The following is a 16,074-nucleotide window of genomic DNA, read 5'->3' as shown; positions in this document are numbered from 1 at the left end:
ATGACCTTTTCAATGTTGCAAGTTTTCAGTGTTTTAATCTTTAAATTATATAGCATTTTTTGTACATGCAAATGAAACGGAGGACAAATGAACTTCACAAAGAGGACTGGATGCCAATGGCAACCGTGAACAAAATGATATACCAAAGCCGCATCATCTACAATAATGGTAGCTGTAAATAAGGAAACATGCATGCTGAGCTTTTAAAGAATCATCCATGCTCAGCATGTTGAGAGGCTCATTTCTTAAAATAAACCAAACTGAATTAAATGTAGACATGTGGAAAAAAATAACATTAAACATATTAAGAAATAATAAAATACTTTTTTTTTACTCTAATATAAATAACTCTTTAAATAGTTTTTTGCCATTGGAATAGATATGGTAAAATAAGCTATATTTATACTATTCAAAATACTATCTTATTAATTTAACTTTTCAAAATAACATTTTAAATTGGAAATACTCTTCTCAGGTGAAACTTGCACCACTTTACCTAACCTTGATCTCACCATCACAACTTTATAAATTATGTTCAGGTACATGTATATTATTCCTCTTGGCGGATCACACAGAAAGCCACTCAAGATATGGCTTATGTTTATATTTGTTACCATCTGGCATGATCTAGAGTGGTAATCCTAACTTCTGTTAAGTTTTCCCTTTAATTCACTTTCTTTTATTTATTTAACGTACTCTATATCTGACAGTTTATTCCCTTTGGTCACAGGAAACTTCTTTCATGGGCATGGTTAACATGTTTATTCTTTATCCCAGAAATGGTAGTGAAATCAGTAGCAAATCCATTATGGGTGATCTTTCTATTTACCAATACCAAGCAGTAAAACAATTTGAATCTTACTTCAACGCACACATTAAGTGCTTGGGCAATTTTTGCAAGAAGGCATTGCACTCCACGCAAGCAGTATTAAATTGTGTGGTTACAATCACGTGGTCAAAACACAAGACACATGTGGTTGATGTCATTAACTGAAAGCCTTGCGGCTGACTTGTGTTTTGGTTGCAAAACTTCTTGTTCCAAGAATTGACCATGTTCACAAATGGCTAATGTTCTAATGTTTACACCAATTGTGTGAAAAGTGAAACATCTTCCTAGCACTCCATACCGAAGGACCAGTAAAGCAAAATATCATATACAGTCTAGTATGGTTGATGGTAAGGGAAATACCCAAAACTTCAGAGATATGGTGACAAAATTAAATTCAAAGGGAAGTCTTGTGATGCATGCCAAATGGATAAAGACCTTTGAGTCAGTGAGTCGCTGCTGGAGACTAAAAACATTGCCTATTTGGACCATCAGGCATTAATTGGTTGCATTCACAATTTCGACTATTTGGACCATCAGGCATTAATTGGTTGTATTCACAATTTCGAACAAGTTATCAAGTGCCTATTTCCTTCAACACTAATTTAGGTTTTTCTTTTTCTTTTTTCTTTTTTTGTTGGGTATATTAGAGTGCCACACAACTTGTTTGTCAACATTAAAACCTTTTATCTGGGGGCTTCAAAAGTTAGAGAATCCATATCTTCAGAAGCCACTGCATGGACCTGAAACACACGGGAAGCAACATGATTCATCAAAAACTATTCCCTAAAGAGAAATTGAGAAACCTTAGGGAAAGGCATGATTTTACAACATTTTAATATAACTAAAGGCATGAATCTAATTGCTGTCGTAAAGCCATCATAAGAATCAAGGCTCATTGATAAAAAATTATGTGATGAATTTTAGACAATGAAGCAAGCAAATCATGTCTCTTAAAAAATTGGAATGAGTCATTAAATCTGCACAAAAAGGCATCTGAAATGAAATGGACACACTTCAAATGCCATGCACATTGTCACGGACATACTTAAAAACCTAAAATAGTCAATTGTCATGGAGAAGTAAGATACTTGCCTTTCCTGATTTGCAAAGTGCAGCACACTGTGCTTCTGCTTCAGAAGGGGCTTATAGACAAAATAGCATTTCCCAAGCATCAGCCTATTGATGACCACAAGTTGCATGACATACATAACTTTGCATTTAGGGGGTGGGGGGGGGGTCACTACACTGAACAAATCCACTAGTAAAACATTATATGAAAATGCAATATCACCTCAATTACAGGCACTCCCGTTAGTTTTCAAAGTCTTTTGCAGCCATCATTGTGCTACCTTGTCACCTGTAAAAAGAAGAGGAACACAAGATGTCATGATCTCAATGTCTTCCTTAACACCAGGCTGAAATGACAAAAACAAGATTTTACAAACAAATATATATATATATATATATAACCATCGTGTGAACTGAATTGTAACAAAATTCCCGTTAGTTTTCAAAGTCTTTTGCAGCCATCATTGTGCTACCTTGTCACCTGTAAAAAGAAGAGGAACACAAGATGTCATGATCTCAATGTCTTCCTTAACACCAGGCTGAAATGACAAAAACAAGATTTTACAAACAACTTCATATATATATATATATAGCCATCGTGTGAACTGAATTGTAACAAAAGGTAGAAGTGAAATTTTGAAGTACGATATGAACATGCAGGTACCTCGACAGCTGCAGCCAATTCCTCAGTAGCATCAGCACGCTTTGAGTATCTGCATTGCAAGTGTGATATGAGAAGAACAATTAATGGTGAAGCAAGCAAGCACTTAAGACTACATGACAAACTGAATTTGGGACATAAGTATATCTAAAGAAAGCAAGCAAAGTACCGCTTAGCAAGCTCTTGTTTTTTCAAATCTAGAGGCTTTCCATCAAAAACATAGCTGAAATTAGGGGTGATCATTTTCGGTTCGGTTCAGTTTTTATCAAAAAAAAATAACCAAACCGAGAAAAAAAAATTTGAAAAAAAAAACCGAAACCAGGTCAAACCGACCGGTTTCGGTTCGGTTCAGTTTTTTAGGGGAAAACCGGTTCAAATCGGTTTGGCTCGGTTTTTCTCGGTTTTGGCTTGGTTTTTCCAGTTTGGCTCGATTTTTTTCAGTTTCGGTTCAGTTCGGTTTTTCAGGTATAAAACCGAACCGAACCGGCCGGTTTTTTTAAAATTTTAATCTGTTTTTTTTTGTTCGGTTTTTTTGGTTATTTTTTTTCCAATTTAATCGGTTATTCGGTTTTTTTGCTCACCCCTAGCTGAAATATTGGTTAACAAAATTTGCATGGCAGTTTCAGTAAAAAAAAAAATATATGAAAGAAATAAAAGAAGCTAACAATGATGAAAGAGAGAGAAAAAGAAGAGAAGGGTAGTGCTATTGTTAGATAATTACAGGGGCTTAATTCCAGCCTCGAGAAACCTAATAGCGCGATTAAACATCCCTTGCCAATGACTACGAAATAAATCACCACAAAAAAAATAACAATAGCAATCAAATACAAGTAATTCCATTTTATCTACATATACAGGTAAAAAAAACACTAAAAGAAAGGAGGTAGCAAAAAATATTATTAGTCTGCATCCAACCTGGTGATTTCACCAGCCTCATTAGTCAGCATTTCAGTTCCACTTCTTCCGACTACAATCTGCAATGCACAAACGCATACATCATACTGTCTTTCAGATTACTTTTTTGTGAATCCAAATCAAATCAAGATTCTTCCTTTTTCATTGAAAATAATAAACTAAATAAAAAACTTCAAAAAGGGGGGAGATTTAATTAATAAGAAAGAGAGACAGACAAGGAACTGTAAATGCTCATGCCGGCATCGATAGCAATCTTGCGGCCGAAGTAGCTCTCGAATTTCTGCTCTTTCATGGCTTTTGGTACATTGTCCGCCAACAGCTTTGTTAAACCCTACTTTTCAATCCATTGAAATTAACTCCCAAAATCACAACAAAAAAAAAAAAACCCTAATTTCTCATCAATATGACAAATTACTGCAAAAAGAGAAAAGATAAAGATTTGTATTGAACTCGCTCACTTGCTCACCTTGATACCCATTACTGAGTTGATTCAATTGACTTTAGCGCCGAGAGAGAAAGCTTTACTGATACTGATGCTCGTAATTGTAGCGAATAGCAAGCCGAATGTGTCATCTTGCTTCTCTTTCCCACCCACTCCTCTAGCACTACGCAAACAGAAGAGTACACAACACATGGACCTTCATTTCGTCCACTCTCTTTAACCTTTGGGCCATTCCACCTTTTATCAGGACTTATGGTCCAAACGTTTGGGCCAAGTAGCTGAACTTTTTGGGCCCGTTTCTAGTACTTATCGGTCTCTCTTCGGCCCCTTTTCCTTCAATCTTGGGCCATTTCTCCTCTTATTCGTACTCATAAGCCCCCTTCAACCCTCTTACCTTTAACATTTGGGCCATCAACCCTTTTATCTGTACTTTAAGGCCTCCCTTCGGCCTACATTCCTTTAATCTTAGGGCCACTTTGGCCTTTATCAGCTAATATAGGCCTAACATAGCCCCACTTAACTTTAATGTTAGGGCGCTTTCCTCGTTTTATTATGGGCCTATCTTCGGCTTGGCCGTTAATATTAGGGCCATTTCGATGTAATGTTGGCCACTTTTAGCCCAATTACCTTCAATCTTACGGGCCTCTTTTTTGGCCCACGTTCCTTTAATCTTAGGGTTACTCTTTAGAACTGGCCTCTTTTAGCCCGATTTCTGTCAATCTTATGGGTCTCTTTTCGGCCTAATTTACCTTAATATGAAGGGCCTCTATTCAGCCCAATTACCTTATCTTACGGATCTGATTTCGGCCCAAATCTGTAGTCTTTCTGGCCTACCCTCTGCTCAATTTCTCTTTCATGCCCAATCGCTTTTAATCTCACGGGCCTATCTTCAGCCCAGCTATCTTTAATTTTACTGGCCTCTCTTATCCCAATTTCCTTTAATCTTCCAGGCCTTTTTTCGGGTCAACTCATTTAGTCTTCGGGCCTCTCTTCGGCCCTATTACAGTTTTCTGTACTTATGGGCCTCCCCTGGGCTCACTTAACTTTAATCTTAGGTCAATTTTCCCTTTTATTCGCACTTATTATGAGCCTCCCTGTAGACCTTTCCTAACAAAAGGCTATTGTCCAGAGTAAAAAGAAAAGGTTAGAAATGCTAATTAAAAAATATCATGAAAGAATACTTTAATTATCTATAATGCATAATCAGTTTAATTTATTATAGAATTTTGAGAAAACTGCAACTTCAGTAAAACACAACTGTGAAGTACATTCGACAGCTAGAGCTAAAATGATATGAAGAATGGAGTAGAAAATGATGGGGTCATCAACATAGCACCCAGATTTTTGTGTTTCTAGGCCAGAGAACAATTTACATAGCAATTGTCTATACCGAAGGTAGAAATTACATAGCAATCTAAGCAATTGTCTATACCGAAGGTAGAAATTAATGCAGAAATGTTTTACATCGTTGTTAGATTGTAGTGAGGATACCAATGCGAAAATCTAACTCTTCTTAATCTTTCGCTCAAACTGTGCATAACTAATTTGTTCACTAACTTGTGCATAGAAGAAGACATATATAGGAACTAATTGGTTCGATAACTTGTACGTGGAAGAAGACAATACAAGGATAGGCAACTCATGGAGCTCTGTCAACAACTTGTAGATGGTATCTGTGATACTTCCAAGTGAGCCTTTGTTCCCTCCGTCGACCAACCAAGATTCGTTCCTGAGCAAGCTTTCAAGACAATCAAACGTTAATTGTGTCGATCTCAAGAGATTAATTAGCATTCCAAGAGGATGTGGTTTGATGCTTGTGGAAAGAATTAATTACAATGCTGCCATGTTGAATCAGTAGATAAATTTGGAAAAAAAAAAAAAAAGTGTCACTTTCTTGATCAGCTAGCAGCTGGTAATTATAATATTTTTTGTTGGAGGGGTGATAAATGACCTCGCAGAAATGCAACTCGCTTTCTAGTTCCCTACACTCAGAAGAAACAACGAAGTTATAGAATGAGAGAATCATAAGGCGGGTAATCTTATGCCATAAAACGTTATAAACTAGGCTTGGCATGTGTTCTATTTATAAGGTGCCTGCACTTTCTAATTGTCTCAAGCTGCATTCTTGATCAAGCATTCACTTCACCATGGTGAGTCTCAGGCCAAAGCCAATCTTGAATCAAAACACTCATTAAGTCTTTAACATGCCTAAATTATAAATGTGGGTGCATGCAGGGAGATGTGGAGGGTAGCAAGGAAGATCACGTGCCCCTCGGCCTTGCAGGGAAGAAAGGGAGAGGTGGATTTAGGGCAACCATATTTGTGTATGGTATGCAAGAAAATTAATCGTATTAGCATCATTTACCTTTCAGGAAATTAAGAATTTTAATGTCTATGCCTGTGTTGACTTATCATGTCTCTTGTTTTACTACAGGCTTGGTGGCATTGGACAGCATGGGTTTCGTAGCAAACATGGTTAGCTTGGTTCTTTACTTCATGGGAGTGATGCACTTTGACATACCAACCTCAGCCAACACTCTAACAAATTTAATGGGCTCAACATTCTTGCTCACCGTTCTGGGTGGCTTCATCTCGGATGCGTACTTGAACAGACTTCATACTGTTCTACTTTTCGGCTTTCTTGAGATTATGGTATGAATTTAACTAGTTTGCCATCAGTTTCTTTGATGCAAATCTATAACTTAGCTTTCATCTCCTCCACGATGAATACTGCTTGCTTGAACAGGCTTTGGTGTTGATAACAATTCAAGCTCATGCAAAAAGCATGCACCCTCCAGCATGTGGCAAGGCAAGTTGTGTGGAGGGTGGTATAGAATTTATGTTGTACTTCTCGCTGGGTTTGCTAGCATTGGGTTCTGGTGGAGTTCGAGGAGCTCTACCAGCTCTTGGTGCTGACCAATTCAATGAAAAGGACCCAGAAGAAGCCAGGGCACTTGCAAGTTACTTCAATTGGATGACACTTAGCACGGTGGTTGGAGCTGTTGTTGGAGTCACGGGCATTGTTAATCTTAGTATGTTTCATGGTTGGTGGAAGGGGTTTCTGGTATCAACTGTAGGGACCTTCATTGGTTTCGTTATTCTGGCCGCCGGGAAGCCTTTCTACCACCTCCGACAACCAGGAGACAGTCCCCTTATCAGGATTGCACAGGTATTCCCTAATATCCATTCTATTGCTCTCTCCATGTATTTAATTATAGGGTCTGTATGCACAACCGCCTATCATTCGTTCATTGATTAATCTTCCTATTTAGGTTTTTGCTTTGGCCATTAGAAACCGACGATTGCCATTGCCAAAGGTTGAAGAATTGTATGAGATCAGTCACAAAGAAACCATCGCTTATGAGGAAAAACTTGAGCACACTGAACAATTCAGGTAGCTTAAGTCATGACTACCAGTCTACCTACCATACATGTAGTAAAGCAACATGTTCCTTAATTAGTTATGCAACATGTTCCTTAATTAGTTATGCAGCCAGCAGACAGGACAGGTAGCGTTTGTTTTCTGATGAAGTTTCAATTTATTGATCAGATTCCTAGATAAGGCTGCAATTCTTCCTGAAGGCATGCAACCAGCGCCATGGAAAGTTTGCTCTGTGACACAAGTCGAAGAAGTGAAGATCCTAACAAGGATGTTACCTATATTAGGCAGCACTATCATAATGAACACATGTTTAGCACAGCTCCAAACCTTCTCAGTGCAACAAGGAAACGATATGTATCGCAAAATTGGCAAACATGATTTTCCTGCCCCATCAGTTCCGGTAATTCCACTCGTATTTATGGTCATACTCATACCTGCCTATGAGTTCTTCTTTGTTCCTTTTGCTCGGAAGTTCACTGGCCATCCGGCAGGCATCACGCAACTTCAGCGTGTGGGAGTTGGTCTAGTTCTCTCGGCCGTTTCAATGGCCGTAGCTGGAATAGTTGAAGTAAAAAGAAGGGACCAGGCACTTAAAGGCCATCTCATAAGTCTTTTCTGGCTTTCTTTCCAATATGGAATATTCGGAATAGCAGACATGTTCACCCTCGTAGGACTATTGGATTTTTTCTACAAGGAGGCACCTTCAAGCATGAAATCAATGTCTACTTCATTCACTTGGCTTTCGTTGTCTTTCGGCTACTTCTTGAGTACTGTTTTTGTGAATCTGATAAATGCCGTCACCAAAAGAATTACACCAAGCAGACAAGGATGGTTACATGGGCAATTGTTGGACTACAACAATTTGAATCTGTTCTACTGGTTTTTAGCCATCCTCAGCTGTCTCAACTTTTTACTCTATCTCTACTCGGCCTCATGGTACAAATATAAACCGGATGACACAGAGTCTAATAACAAGCCAAAAGCGAAGGATTCGGGTGAGGGATTGCTTCTTGCCAAGGAAAGTAGTGGGGCTAAGACAGATGAAGAGGAAAGTAAGCAGAATGCAGCAAAGAGGAATGAAGAAGAAAGCGCACAGGAGACGGATGATGCTAAAGCAAAGGCTCCCTCTTCTGAGCAATCCAATGGAACAAAATAAAACAAAACAAAAAAAAAATAACAATTTTAATGAAGCCCCCCCGGAACAAAATAAAACAAAACAAAAAAAAAAATTGACAATTTTAATGAAGCCCCCACCCCCCCACGGGAAAAAAAAAAGAGTAGAAGAAGAATTGAAGATACTCATTGCAGCAACTGAATGGAGCTATTGGCAGAAATTGTCCTAGTCTTGGGGTGATCAGTTTGATGTTCCTTATAACATTTTCACTTTTTCTTTGTTTGATGATGAGAAAAATAATGAAGAATGGGCCTTCTTGCATGTTGGAGAAATTAATAAATTGAATTCGGTAGGTCAGGTACAGAAGTTGGAGGTTTATAAGATTGTTGCTCGTGTATTTATAACGCCTCGATTTTGTCCCTCTCCAAGTATAGCTAGGGCTTATGAAATTGAGGTGCATGCTTCCGGAGAAATCAAGAACAGCGAGTGAAGTCCATGGGCCAATTAAGCTCACATGAAGGCCTGGTGATCCTTGTATTGCCCAGCCAAACCTGACCCGGACCTTTGTGTTCTTGACGAGCAAGCAGTTAGACGCCATTCGCATAGCTTCTGCTTCTTGTTTACATCAAGTAACTTAACCATGTACAAACCTAAGTACTAGGGATCAAACACTCAACAAATTTGAACTTAGTTTAAGTAAAAATTTATTTGAATATATCTATTTGCATAAGCTATTGGGTGGAGTTTGGTTAATATTTAAGAATAGAAAACACACGCTTGGTTGAGAAAATATGTTTTTTTAATAAATTTATATCTTTTTCAAAGCATGAACAATGAGAGATATACTCTTGTACCATGAGTTAAATTTTTTATATTAAAAATATTAAAAAAAAATAAAATCTAAAAGTGTTAAGTTTTTTTATAAAGCTCTACCTAAAAGTATTGAGTTTGTTCATTGTGCTTAATTCAAAAGTTATATTTATAATATTAGTAATAATATCAAACTTGCATACGCTAAGTTTACGTGAGTTTTATTGCAATATCAAACTTGAAATCTTAGATATGAGTCTGATAACAAATTATGTGAAAAAAATATAATAATTAAAAAGAATAAAACTAATATTATAGAATAAGATTAAAAAAAGGATTAATTGTAAAGAAAAAAACAATAAGCCAAAGCATTATTCCGATAAATATTACTTTACAATGAGGGGTACAGTAAAATCCTCTTATGAAATCACAATAATTTAATGAATAGTAAATAAAATAAATCATAAAATTCAATTCTTGATCAAATCGATATTAAAGGATGAAATTAAAAGAAAAAACCACTTAAAAAATTTGAATTAACTGGTTTAACCCGTTAAACCTGAGATTCATGTTATGAAATTGAAAAAAAAAAGGTTGATGCTTTTTGGTAATGGTTAATTGCAATATTTAAAGATGAAATTGGAAGAAAAAAATCAATACAGAAAAAAATTGAATCAACTAGGCTAGCTCACCAAATTAGGTTAACCCGTCAAATCTAGAATCCGTGTCATGAAAGTGTAATAACTAAATAAAAAATTAACATTGATAAACTAAATTAAATAAATAAATTAGATAAAAAGAAAAAACAGCGGACAAAAAACCTATAAGAACAAAAAAACCAATGAAGAAAAAAATCTGAACTAACTAGATTAACCCGTCAAATCAGGTTAATTCATCAAACCTTAAACTTGTATCATAAAAGTTTAATAATTAAATAGAAAAAAATTAATATTAATAAACTAAATTTAAAAAATAATAATTAAACGGAAAAAAAAAAGGAAAAGGCAAAACAAATACTAAAAAAAATAAAAATATTAATTTAAAAGAAAAAAACTAAGAAGAAAAGGCCTACATGAAGAAAACAAAAGTAATGAAGAAATATAAAAAAAAATCTAAATTAAAGAAGTTAACTTTTCAAATTAGATTAACCAGCCATACTTAGAATTCATATCATAAAAGTATGATAACTTAATAGAAAAAATAATTACAGGTTAACCTATAATTAGTTGTTAACTTAGAATTAGTTGGGTTAAATCGTCAAACTCAAGATTTGTGTAGTAAAAGTTTAATAATTAAATAGAAAAAAATTAACATTAACAAACTAAATTAATCAAAAATATTCATTCAAAAGAAAACCAAGAAAAAAATATGGATTAACATGTCAACCCGGAATCCATGTCATAAAAGTTTGATAACTAAATAAAAAAATATTAACATTTATAAATTAAACTAAACAAAAAAATATTCATTAAAAAAATGAAAAAATGGAAAAAAAATTCCCTAGCCTTTTCACTGTAGGTTAATTATAATATTAAAACATGAAATTAGAATGGAAAAATTAATGAAAAAAAATAAATCAACTGGGTTAACCTATCAAATTAGATTAACCCGTCAAATTTGGGATTCATTTCATAATAATGTGATAACTAAATAAAAAAATTAATATTAATAAAGTGAATTAAAACAAAGATCATTTTAAAATAAAAAATAAAGAAAAAAACCTAAAAAAACTAATAAAAAAAAGAAAAGAAATATGAATTAACTGGGTTAATCTATCAATCTTGAGATCTGTATTATAAAAATATAATAACTAAATTTTAAAAAAAATGACTAAACAAAAAAAAAGATTAATTTACAAGAAAAAATAAAGGGAAAAAAAAGCCTATATGAAGAAAAAAAACTAATAAAAAAAATATATAAATTAATCAAATTAACCTGTCAAACTTAAGATTTATGTCATGAAAGTTTGATAATTGAATAGAAAAAAAAAAGTTTACTGGTTAACCTAAAATTAGCTGGGTTAATCCGTCAAACTTGGAATCCGTGTTATAAAAATTTGATAATTAAATAAAAAATATAACATTAACAAAAAAAAATTAATTTAAAAAACTACAATAAAAATCAGGGTTAACCTGTCAGATTTGAAATTCTTGACATTAAAATTTAATAAATAAATAAATAAAATTAATATCAGCAAAATAAATTATCCAAAAAAATTATTAAAAAAACAAAAATTAAAACAGCTCAAAAATAAAAAGCAAAAGGATAAAAAAAATAACTTAAAAAAACAAAGAAAAAAACAGAAAAAATAAAAATTACTAAGCCGTTTTAGTTATAGTTAATATATATTTAAAACATGAATCTAATTAAGATCGATTATAATCCCGAGGCAGCTTGCAAGAAATCTGGCATGATAAAAAGCAATCAGAGCAAAAAGGGCACCGACAGATGAAATGAAGGTGGGTGGCCCACTATCAAAGACGAGAGAGACAAGGAGAGAGCATGCCCAAAGCACATGGAACCTCAACCAACCTTCCAGGTTGATGCTGGACCAGGTGCAGCATGCAAAATATCCCCTTGCCGGAGCACATGATCTCCCATATATCTCAAGTGCATCTCTTAGGTTAAATGGATATCTAGCTCTTAAATTAAGATTAATTAGTGTTTGACTTGAATACACACACACGCTTGGTTAACTGGTCTCTCCATTCACGTCACCTGCTTCTTCTTCTTCTTTAGTTCGCCGGTACATCGAGGAGGCGGTCCGTCCATGTGCTTCACCGTTAACTATTTATTTTATTCGATTTTTCTGACAGGTATTAATCTTTCATTTTTAATTTTAGATTTCATCCCCTGAACTATATTTTATCTGTATAGGTTTTTCTTCTTGGAATGGTTGATTGAGGAGTTGTACTCTATTGTTGATGATGCAATTAACTTCTATCCCTTGATGGATGTGGAGTAATTTTACGGTGTTTATGGATTAACTAAGTGTATTTTTTTATTTATTCTTATTATTTTTTAAAAGTCATTAATTTGATGAGGACCCCATTCGGAAGCTGAAAAATGCGTACAGGAGGAGGTTGCGGAAGAAGCAAGCAGAATACAGCCGCACGACGGCAGCAAAAATCCTTGTGAAAGGAGTTGCAGCCACAGCACGTTACGTTGTAGATGTTGCTGTTTTTTTTTTTTTCTGTGGTAGTTTTTAATTATTAAAATGTTCTTTACCCAAAAAGATATCAATATAAAACGAAAAATTATTTTTATATATTTTTAATTAATAATATGCGTTAAAAAAAAATTATACGACATTATTAAATATATGGATCTTCAGTAGGAAGTTGGCCACAGTAGACAGGAATCCTTGTGGTAAGTGGAAACAGGTGAGGAAAAAGAGGGAAGCAGAGTTCAAAAATAGAAAGAGAAATGTGCGGCAGAGACAATGATGAGCGGCAAAGCTAGCTTTGAGAAGTTTTGAGATGGAGCTCGGCATTGTGTACAAATAATTGTTTATTTAAAAATAATAAAAGAATAGTTAAATTATATATTTTTAATATTTTTAAATTGTTTTGATGTATTAGTATTAAAAATAAATTTTAAAAATTAATTAAAAATATTATTTTGAAGTATTTTGAAATAAAAATTAACTTTAAAAAACAATTTTACAATTGAATTTCGAATTTTATAGGACAGCTGCTTTATATTACATTATTATAGTTATTAGTTAATTTCAGCCATTAAAACTCGTGTTAGCTCAACTGGCAATATTCACATGGTATATTTTTAAACCGACATGTAAACATGCAATCTCTAGTTAACCAGATCTCCCCTGCACACTCGTGGGTCACGTGGTCAAGCATTGCTAAAATCCTATAAACAACCAAGATGTATTCAAGGGTATAAGAAATAAAATATCAAAAACTTTCGAGAACCTTGTTTGAATTTTGAGTCCTGTTTTGATAGAGTCTCTTTCAGTAATTATAACTGGTGTCAGGCTTGCTATAAATACCTGGCGAGGAGGGCAAGTCAGGAAAGAAAGGGTCAGGCTGGCTGGCTAGGGTCTTGTTCATTTCGATGCGAAGCAGCCAGCAGGCCGGAATAGGGGCTGGAACTCACAACGTAGCTAAGGTAGCTGATTACCGGCAAATTGCATGGGACCGGACCGTAATACCAGGACAAGCTGTTCATGGAGAAAGGGAGTCAAGAAAGACAGGCCACCTTCCACACCCCACCCACCCTGGTCCCCAGCCAGCTCTTGGCTAAATAAACCATCGCTGGTCACCATCCATCATTTTTATCAGAACGAAACGACCCACCATATAAAGCCTTTCTATTCCTATTTTGTAACCATCTCCGTGGCCTTTTCTTCTTCTTCTTTAGCTGGATTCTTCTTTAATGGATGCAAGCCTATATATATTTCATAAATCAGGAAAACTACAACCGTTTAGTTTCTATTTATCTACCGGCAATGCCGTGGTTCAGATTGTGATTGAAATGAAAAGGCATAAAATTTTATTTTTATTCTTTCATTTCAGCCACGGTTTGTCACGAATTTCATCACGTAGATGACTGTATGACCGGTTCGATTGGCGAAGTGAAGGGTGGATTTGGATATAGATATTATATATGTCCAAGTGATGTCTCTATTAATTATTAATTAGAGTATTGGCTATTTAAGGCATTCCCTGACAAAAACTAATTATAAAAACACTTTCCTTGAAAATAATATTTTTATCTATGATTTAATTGATTCAATTCAGCTCCATCACAAGATAAAAATTTGAATAATTCCTTCTGGGTTTATTGGATTCACGTGGAAATTATAATTATTAAAACCATGCGAATTAGTATTTCTCTTTGAATATTGATAGAGTCATGTGAGAGAGAAAAAAAGTTGGGAGAGAAATTGATTACAGTGGGACGGGATGTCACTTGATGAAGAGGACTAAACACATAGCGCGCCAGGGTCCGATCCCTCTAAGATGCCATGCCATTAATTAGGGTGCGTTGTGATTTAAAGTACCATTAAAAAATATAAAGAGATATTAATTTATTTTTTTAAAAAAACTAAATATATTTTTAAAATACACAGTTTCAAAAGGTAAAACAAACGGTGCGATTAACAGCAAATATTAATGTTAATTTATCAATCCCCACGCATATGTATACGTGGCAATAGTAATTATTAGATATATTGCTGGCTTGTTGATATAGACAATTTTTAAAAAAATTATAAAAGAAGTGATAGGTTAATAAAATTCAAACCTCAAATCATTAATTAAATTAAATTGATAATTTAAATATTTATTAAAAATTAATAATACTAAAAAATAAAAAACCACATCCAAGTTTATTAAAATAATCCAATGCTAGCATGACCGAAGAAAAACTAAGAGAAAAAAAAGTCAAACTTAAAAAAATTATCAGCTTTAAAAAATAAAAAAATTAAGATAAATGATGCAACTTCAAGTAAAATCTTAAAAAGCTTGCAATTTATATAAGCTTGAATTTTGGTTTTGTAAAAAAAATTATTATAAGTTAGTTTAAAAATATAAATTAAAAAATAACAAAAAATTCTTGAGTAAACTCGATAACCAAGGGTTAATAAATCAAACATATAACATTCAACATGAAATTGGGCTTCCCCTATAAATAGGAAAGCGAAAAAACACTAACAAAAAAATAAGAAGATGATTAAAAAAATTAGCAATAGAAGAATATGACTGAATTTAACATACAAAATTAAATGAAAATAAATGCTTAGGGGTCAAATAAAAAAAAATCAATCAAAAAAATAATTTAAAACATGACAAATAGAAATTAAAAAAAATAAAGACTTGATTTGAAAATAAATTTAAAAGATCAAATGATCACATATGAAATCAAGAATAAGGTCCAGTTAACCATTTAGGTGGTGCCCAAGTGGTAAGGACTTGGGATCAAGGGGTTTGCTCCCTCTGTAATCTCAGGTTCGAGTCCTTGGTTGCTCATATGATGGCCACTGAAGGCTTACATGGTCGTTAACTTCAGGGCCCGTGGCTGGCCCGGACACCCACGTTAATCTAAAAAAGAATAAGGTCCAGTTAGAAATAATCAATATAAATAAAACAATCGTATATAAGAGAATAGAGACAGAAATAATAAATAAATTGAAGGGTTTATGTGAATTTTTGCACAATAAACATGCAATTTAACGAATAAAGAAAAGGAGAGGAACAGAAAAAAATAATAATTTCAAGTTAAACCATGTCAAATCATTATTCAAGATGACGCCAAGATACATCAAATGATATGGTAAAATCATAATTACAACTATAAAAATCAATCACATGAATCACCAATTTTTTTATTTATTTTCATGTAATAATCAAAAATACCTTTATGACCAGATAATATTATCAATATAATTGATGATGAAATTACAAATAAGCTCCTCGAGCTAATGTTAAAAAAATCAAATAACAAGGGTAATGTAGTAATTTAATCATTATATAAAAATTAAAAAAATAAAAACATAATTGCATGGAGGTATTAAATTATTTTATTAAAGGGTTATATTAGTATTTTCACCATATATTTAAAAATCTAATCACCAAAATAACTCTATATAATTATTAAAAAATATTTATGATATGGTATTTTACCCATAAAGGTAAATTATGATAATGTTATAATATTATATGGCTTGCGTCATAGCTTGAAAATAAACTTAAAAAGAGCTAAATGAAAAGAATTTTTTTTTTTAAATAAAATTTCAATTGTTTTACTATTTAAATTGAAATTCTATACTTTAATATTATCAAAGGAGGTGTTAAAACAATTTTTTCAGGGGCCGGGCCTTGACCAGCCCCGA

General features: G+C 33.6%; 2 protein-coding genes across 2 annotated transcripts; one reads left to right on the top strand and one right to left on the bottom strand.

Moving 5' to 3' along the window:
- Positions 1–1,429: 1,429 nt before the first annotated feature.
- Positions 1,430–4,113, bottom strand: LOC105135730 (flap endonuclease 1-A-like). Its single transcript, XM_011040761.1, has 8 exons — positions 3,940–4,113; positions 3,689–3,804; positions 3,474–3,532; positions 3,280–3,339; positions 2,728–2,781; positions 2,562–2,610; positions 1,922–2,025; positions 1,430–1,569 (listed from the first exon to the last, which is right to left on the bottom strand). The coding sequence occupies exons 3-8, from the start codon at positions 3,503–3,505 to the stop codon at positions 1,533–1,535; spliced, it is 336 nt and encodes a 111-aa protein (XP_011039063.1). The 5' UTR covers positions 3,506–3,532; positions 3,689–3,804; positions 3,940–4,113; the 3' UTR covers positions 1,430–1,532.
- A 2,031-nt stretch (positions 4,114–6,144) lies between these two features.
- LOC105135728 (protein NRT1/ PTR FAMILY 4.5-like) lies at positions 6,145–8,453 on the top strand. The gene is made up of 5 exons (XM_011040758.1): positions 6,145–6,244; positions 6,350–6,567; positions 6,662–7,084; positions 7,188–7,309; positions 7,466–8,453. Exons 1-5 carry the CDS (start codon positions 6,145–6,147, stop codon positions 8,451–8,453), a joined length of 1,851 nt encoding a protein of 616 aa, XP_011039060.1.
- The last annotated feature ends 7,621 nt before the right edge of the window (positions 8,454–16,074 follow it).

The sequence above is a fragment of the Populus euphratica genome, unplaced genomic scaffold (genome assembly GCF_000495115.2).
Source record: "Populus euphratica unplaced genomic scaffold, PopEup_1.0 scaffold271.1, whole genome shotgun sequence".
NCBI classification, from domain to species: Eukaryota; Viridiplantae; Streptophyta; class Magnoliopsida; order Malpighiales; family Salicaceae; genus Populus; species Populus euphratica.
Note: the sequence above shows the minus strand (reverse complement) of the source record. Positions and strands in the feature narration are given on the sequence as shown.

Coding starts and splice junctions, on each gene's coding strand:
- LOC105135728 (XM_011040758.1), top strand. CDS start 6,145: ATGCAGGGAGATGTGGAGGGTAGCAAGGAAGATCACGTGCCCCTCGGC. Junction 6,245..6,349: donor GGCAACCATATTTGTGTATG/GTATGCAAGAAA, acceptor GTTTTACTACAG/GCTTGGTGGCATTGGACAGC. Junction 7,085..7,187: donor CCCTTATCAGGATTGCACAG/GTATTCCCTAAT, acceptor CTTCCTATTTAG/GTTTTTGCTTTGGCCATTAG.
- LOC105135730 (XM_011040761.1), bottom strand. CDS start 3,505: ATGCTGACTAATGAGGCTGGTGAAATCACCAG. Junction 3,340..3,473: donor GAGGCTGGTGAAATCACCAG/GTTGGATGCAGA, acceptor TTTATTTCGTAG/TCATTGGCAAGGGATGTTTA. Junction 2,026..2,561: donor AATTGGCTGCAGCTGTCGAG/GTACCTGCATGT, acceptor ATGTATGTCATG/CAACTTGTGGTCATCAATAG.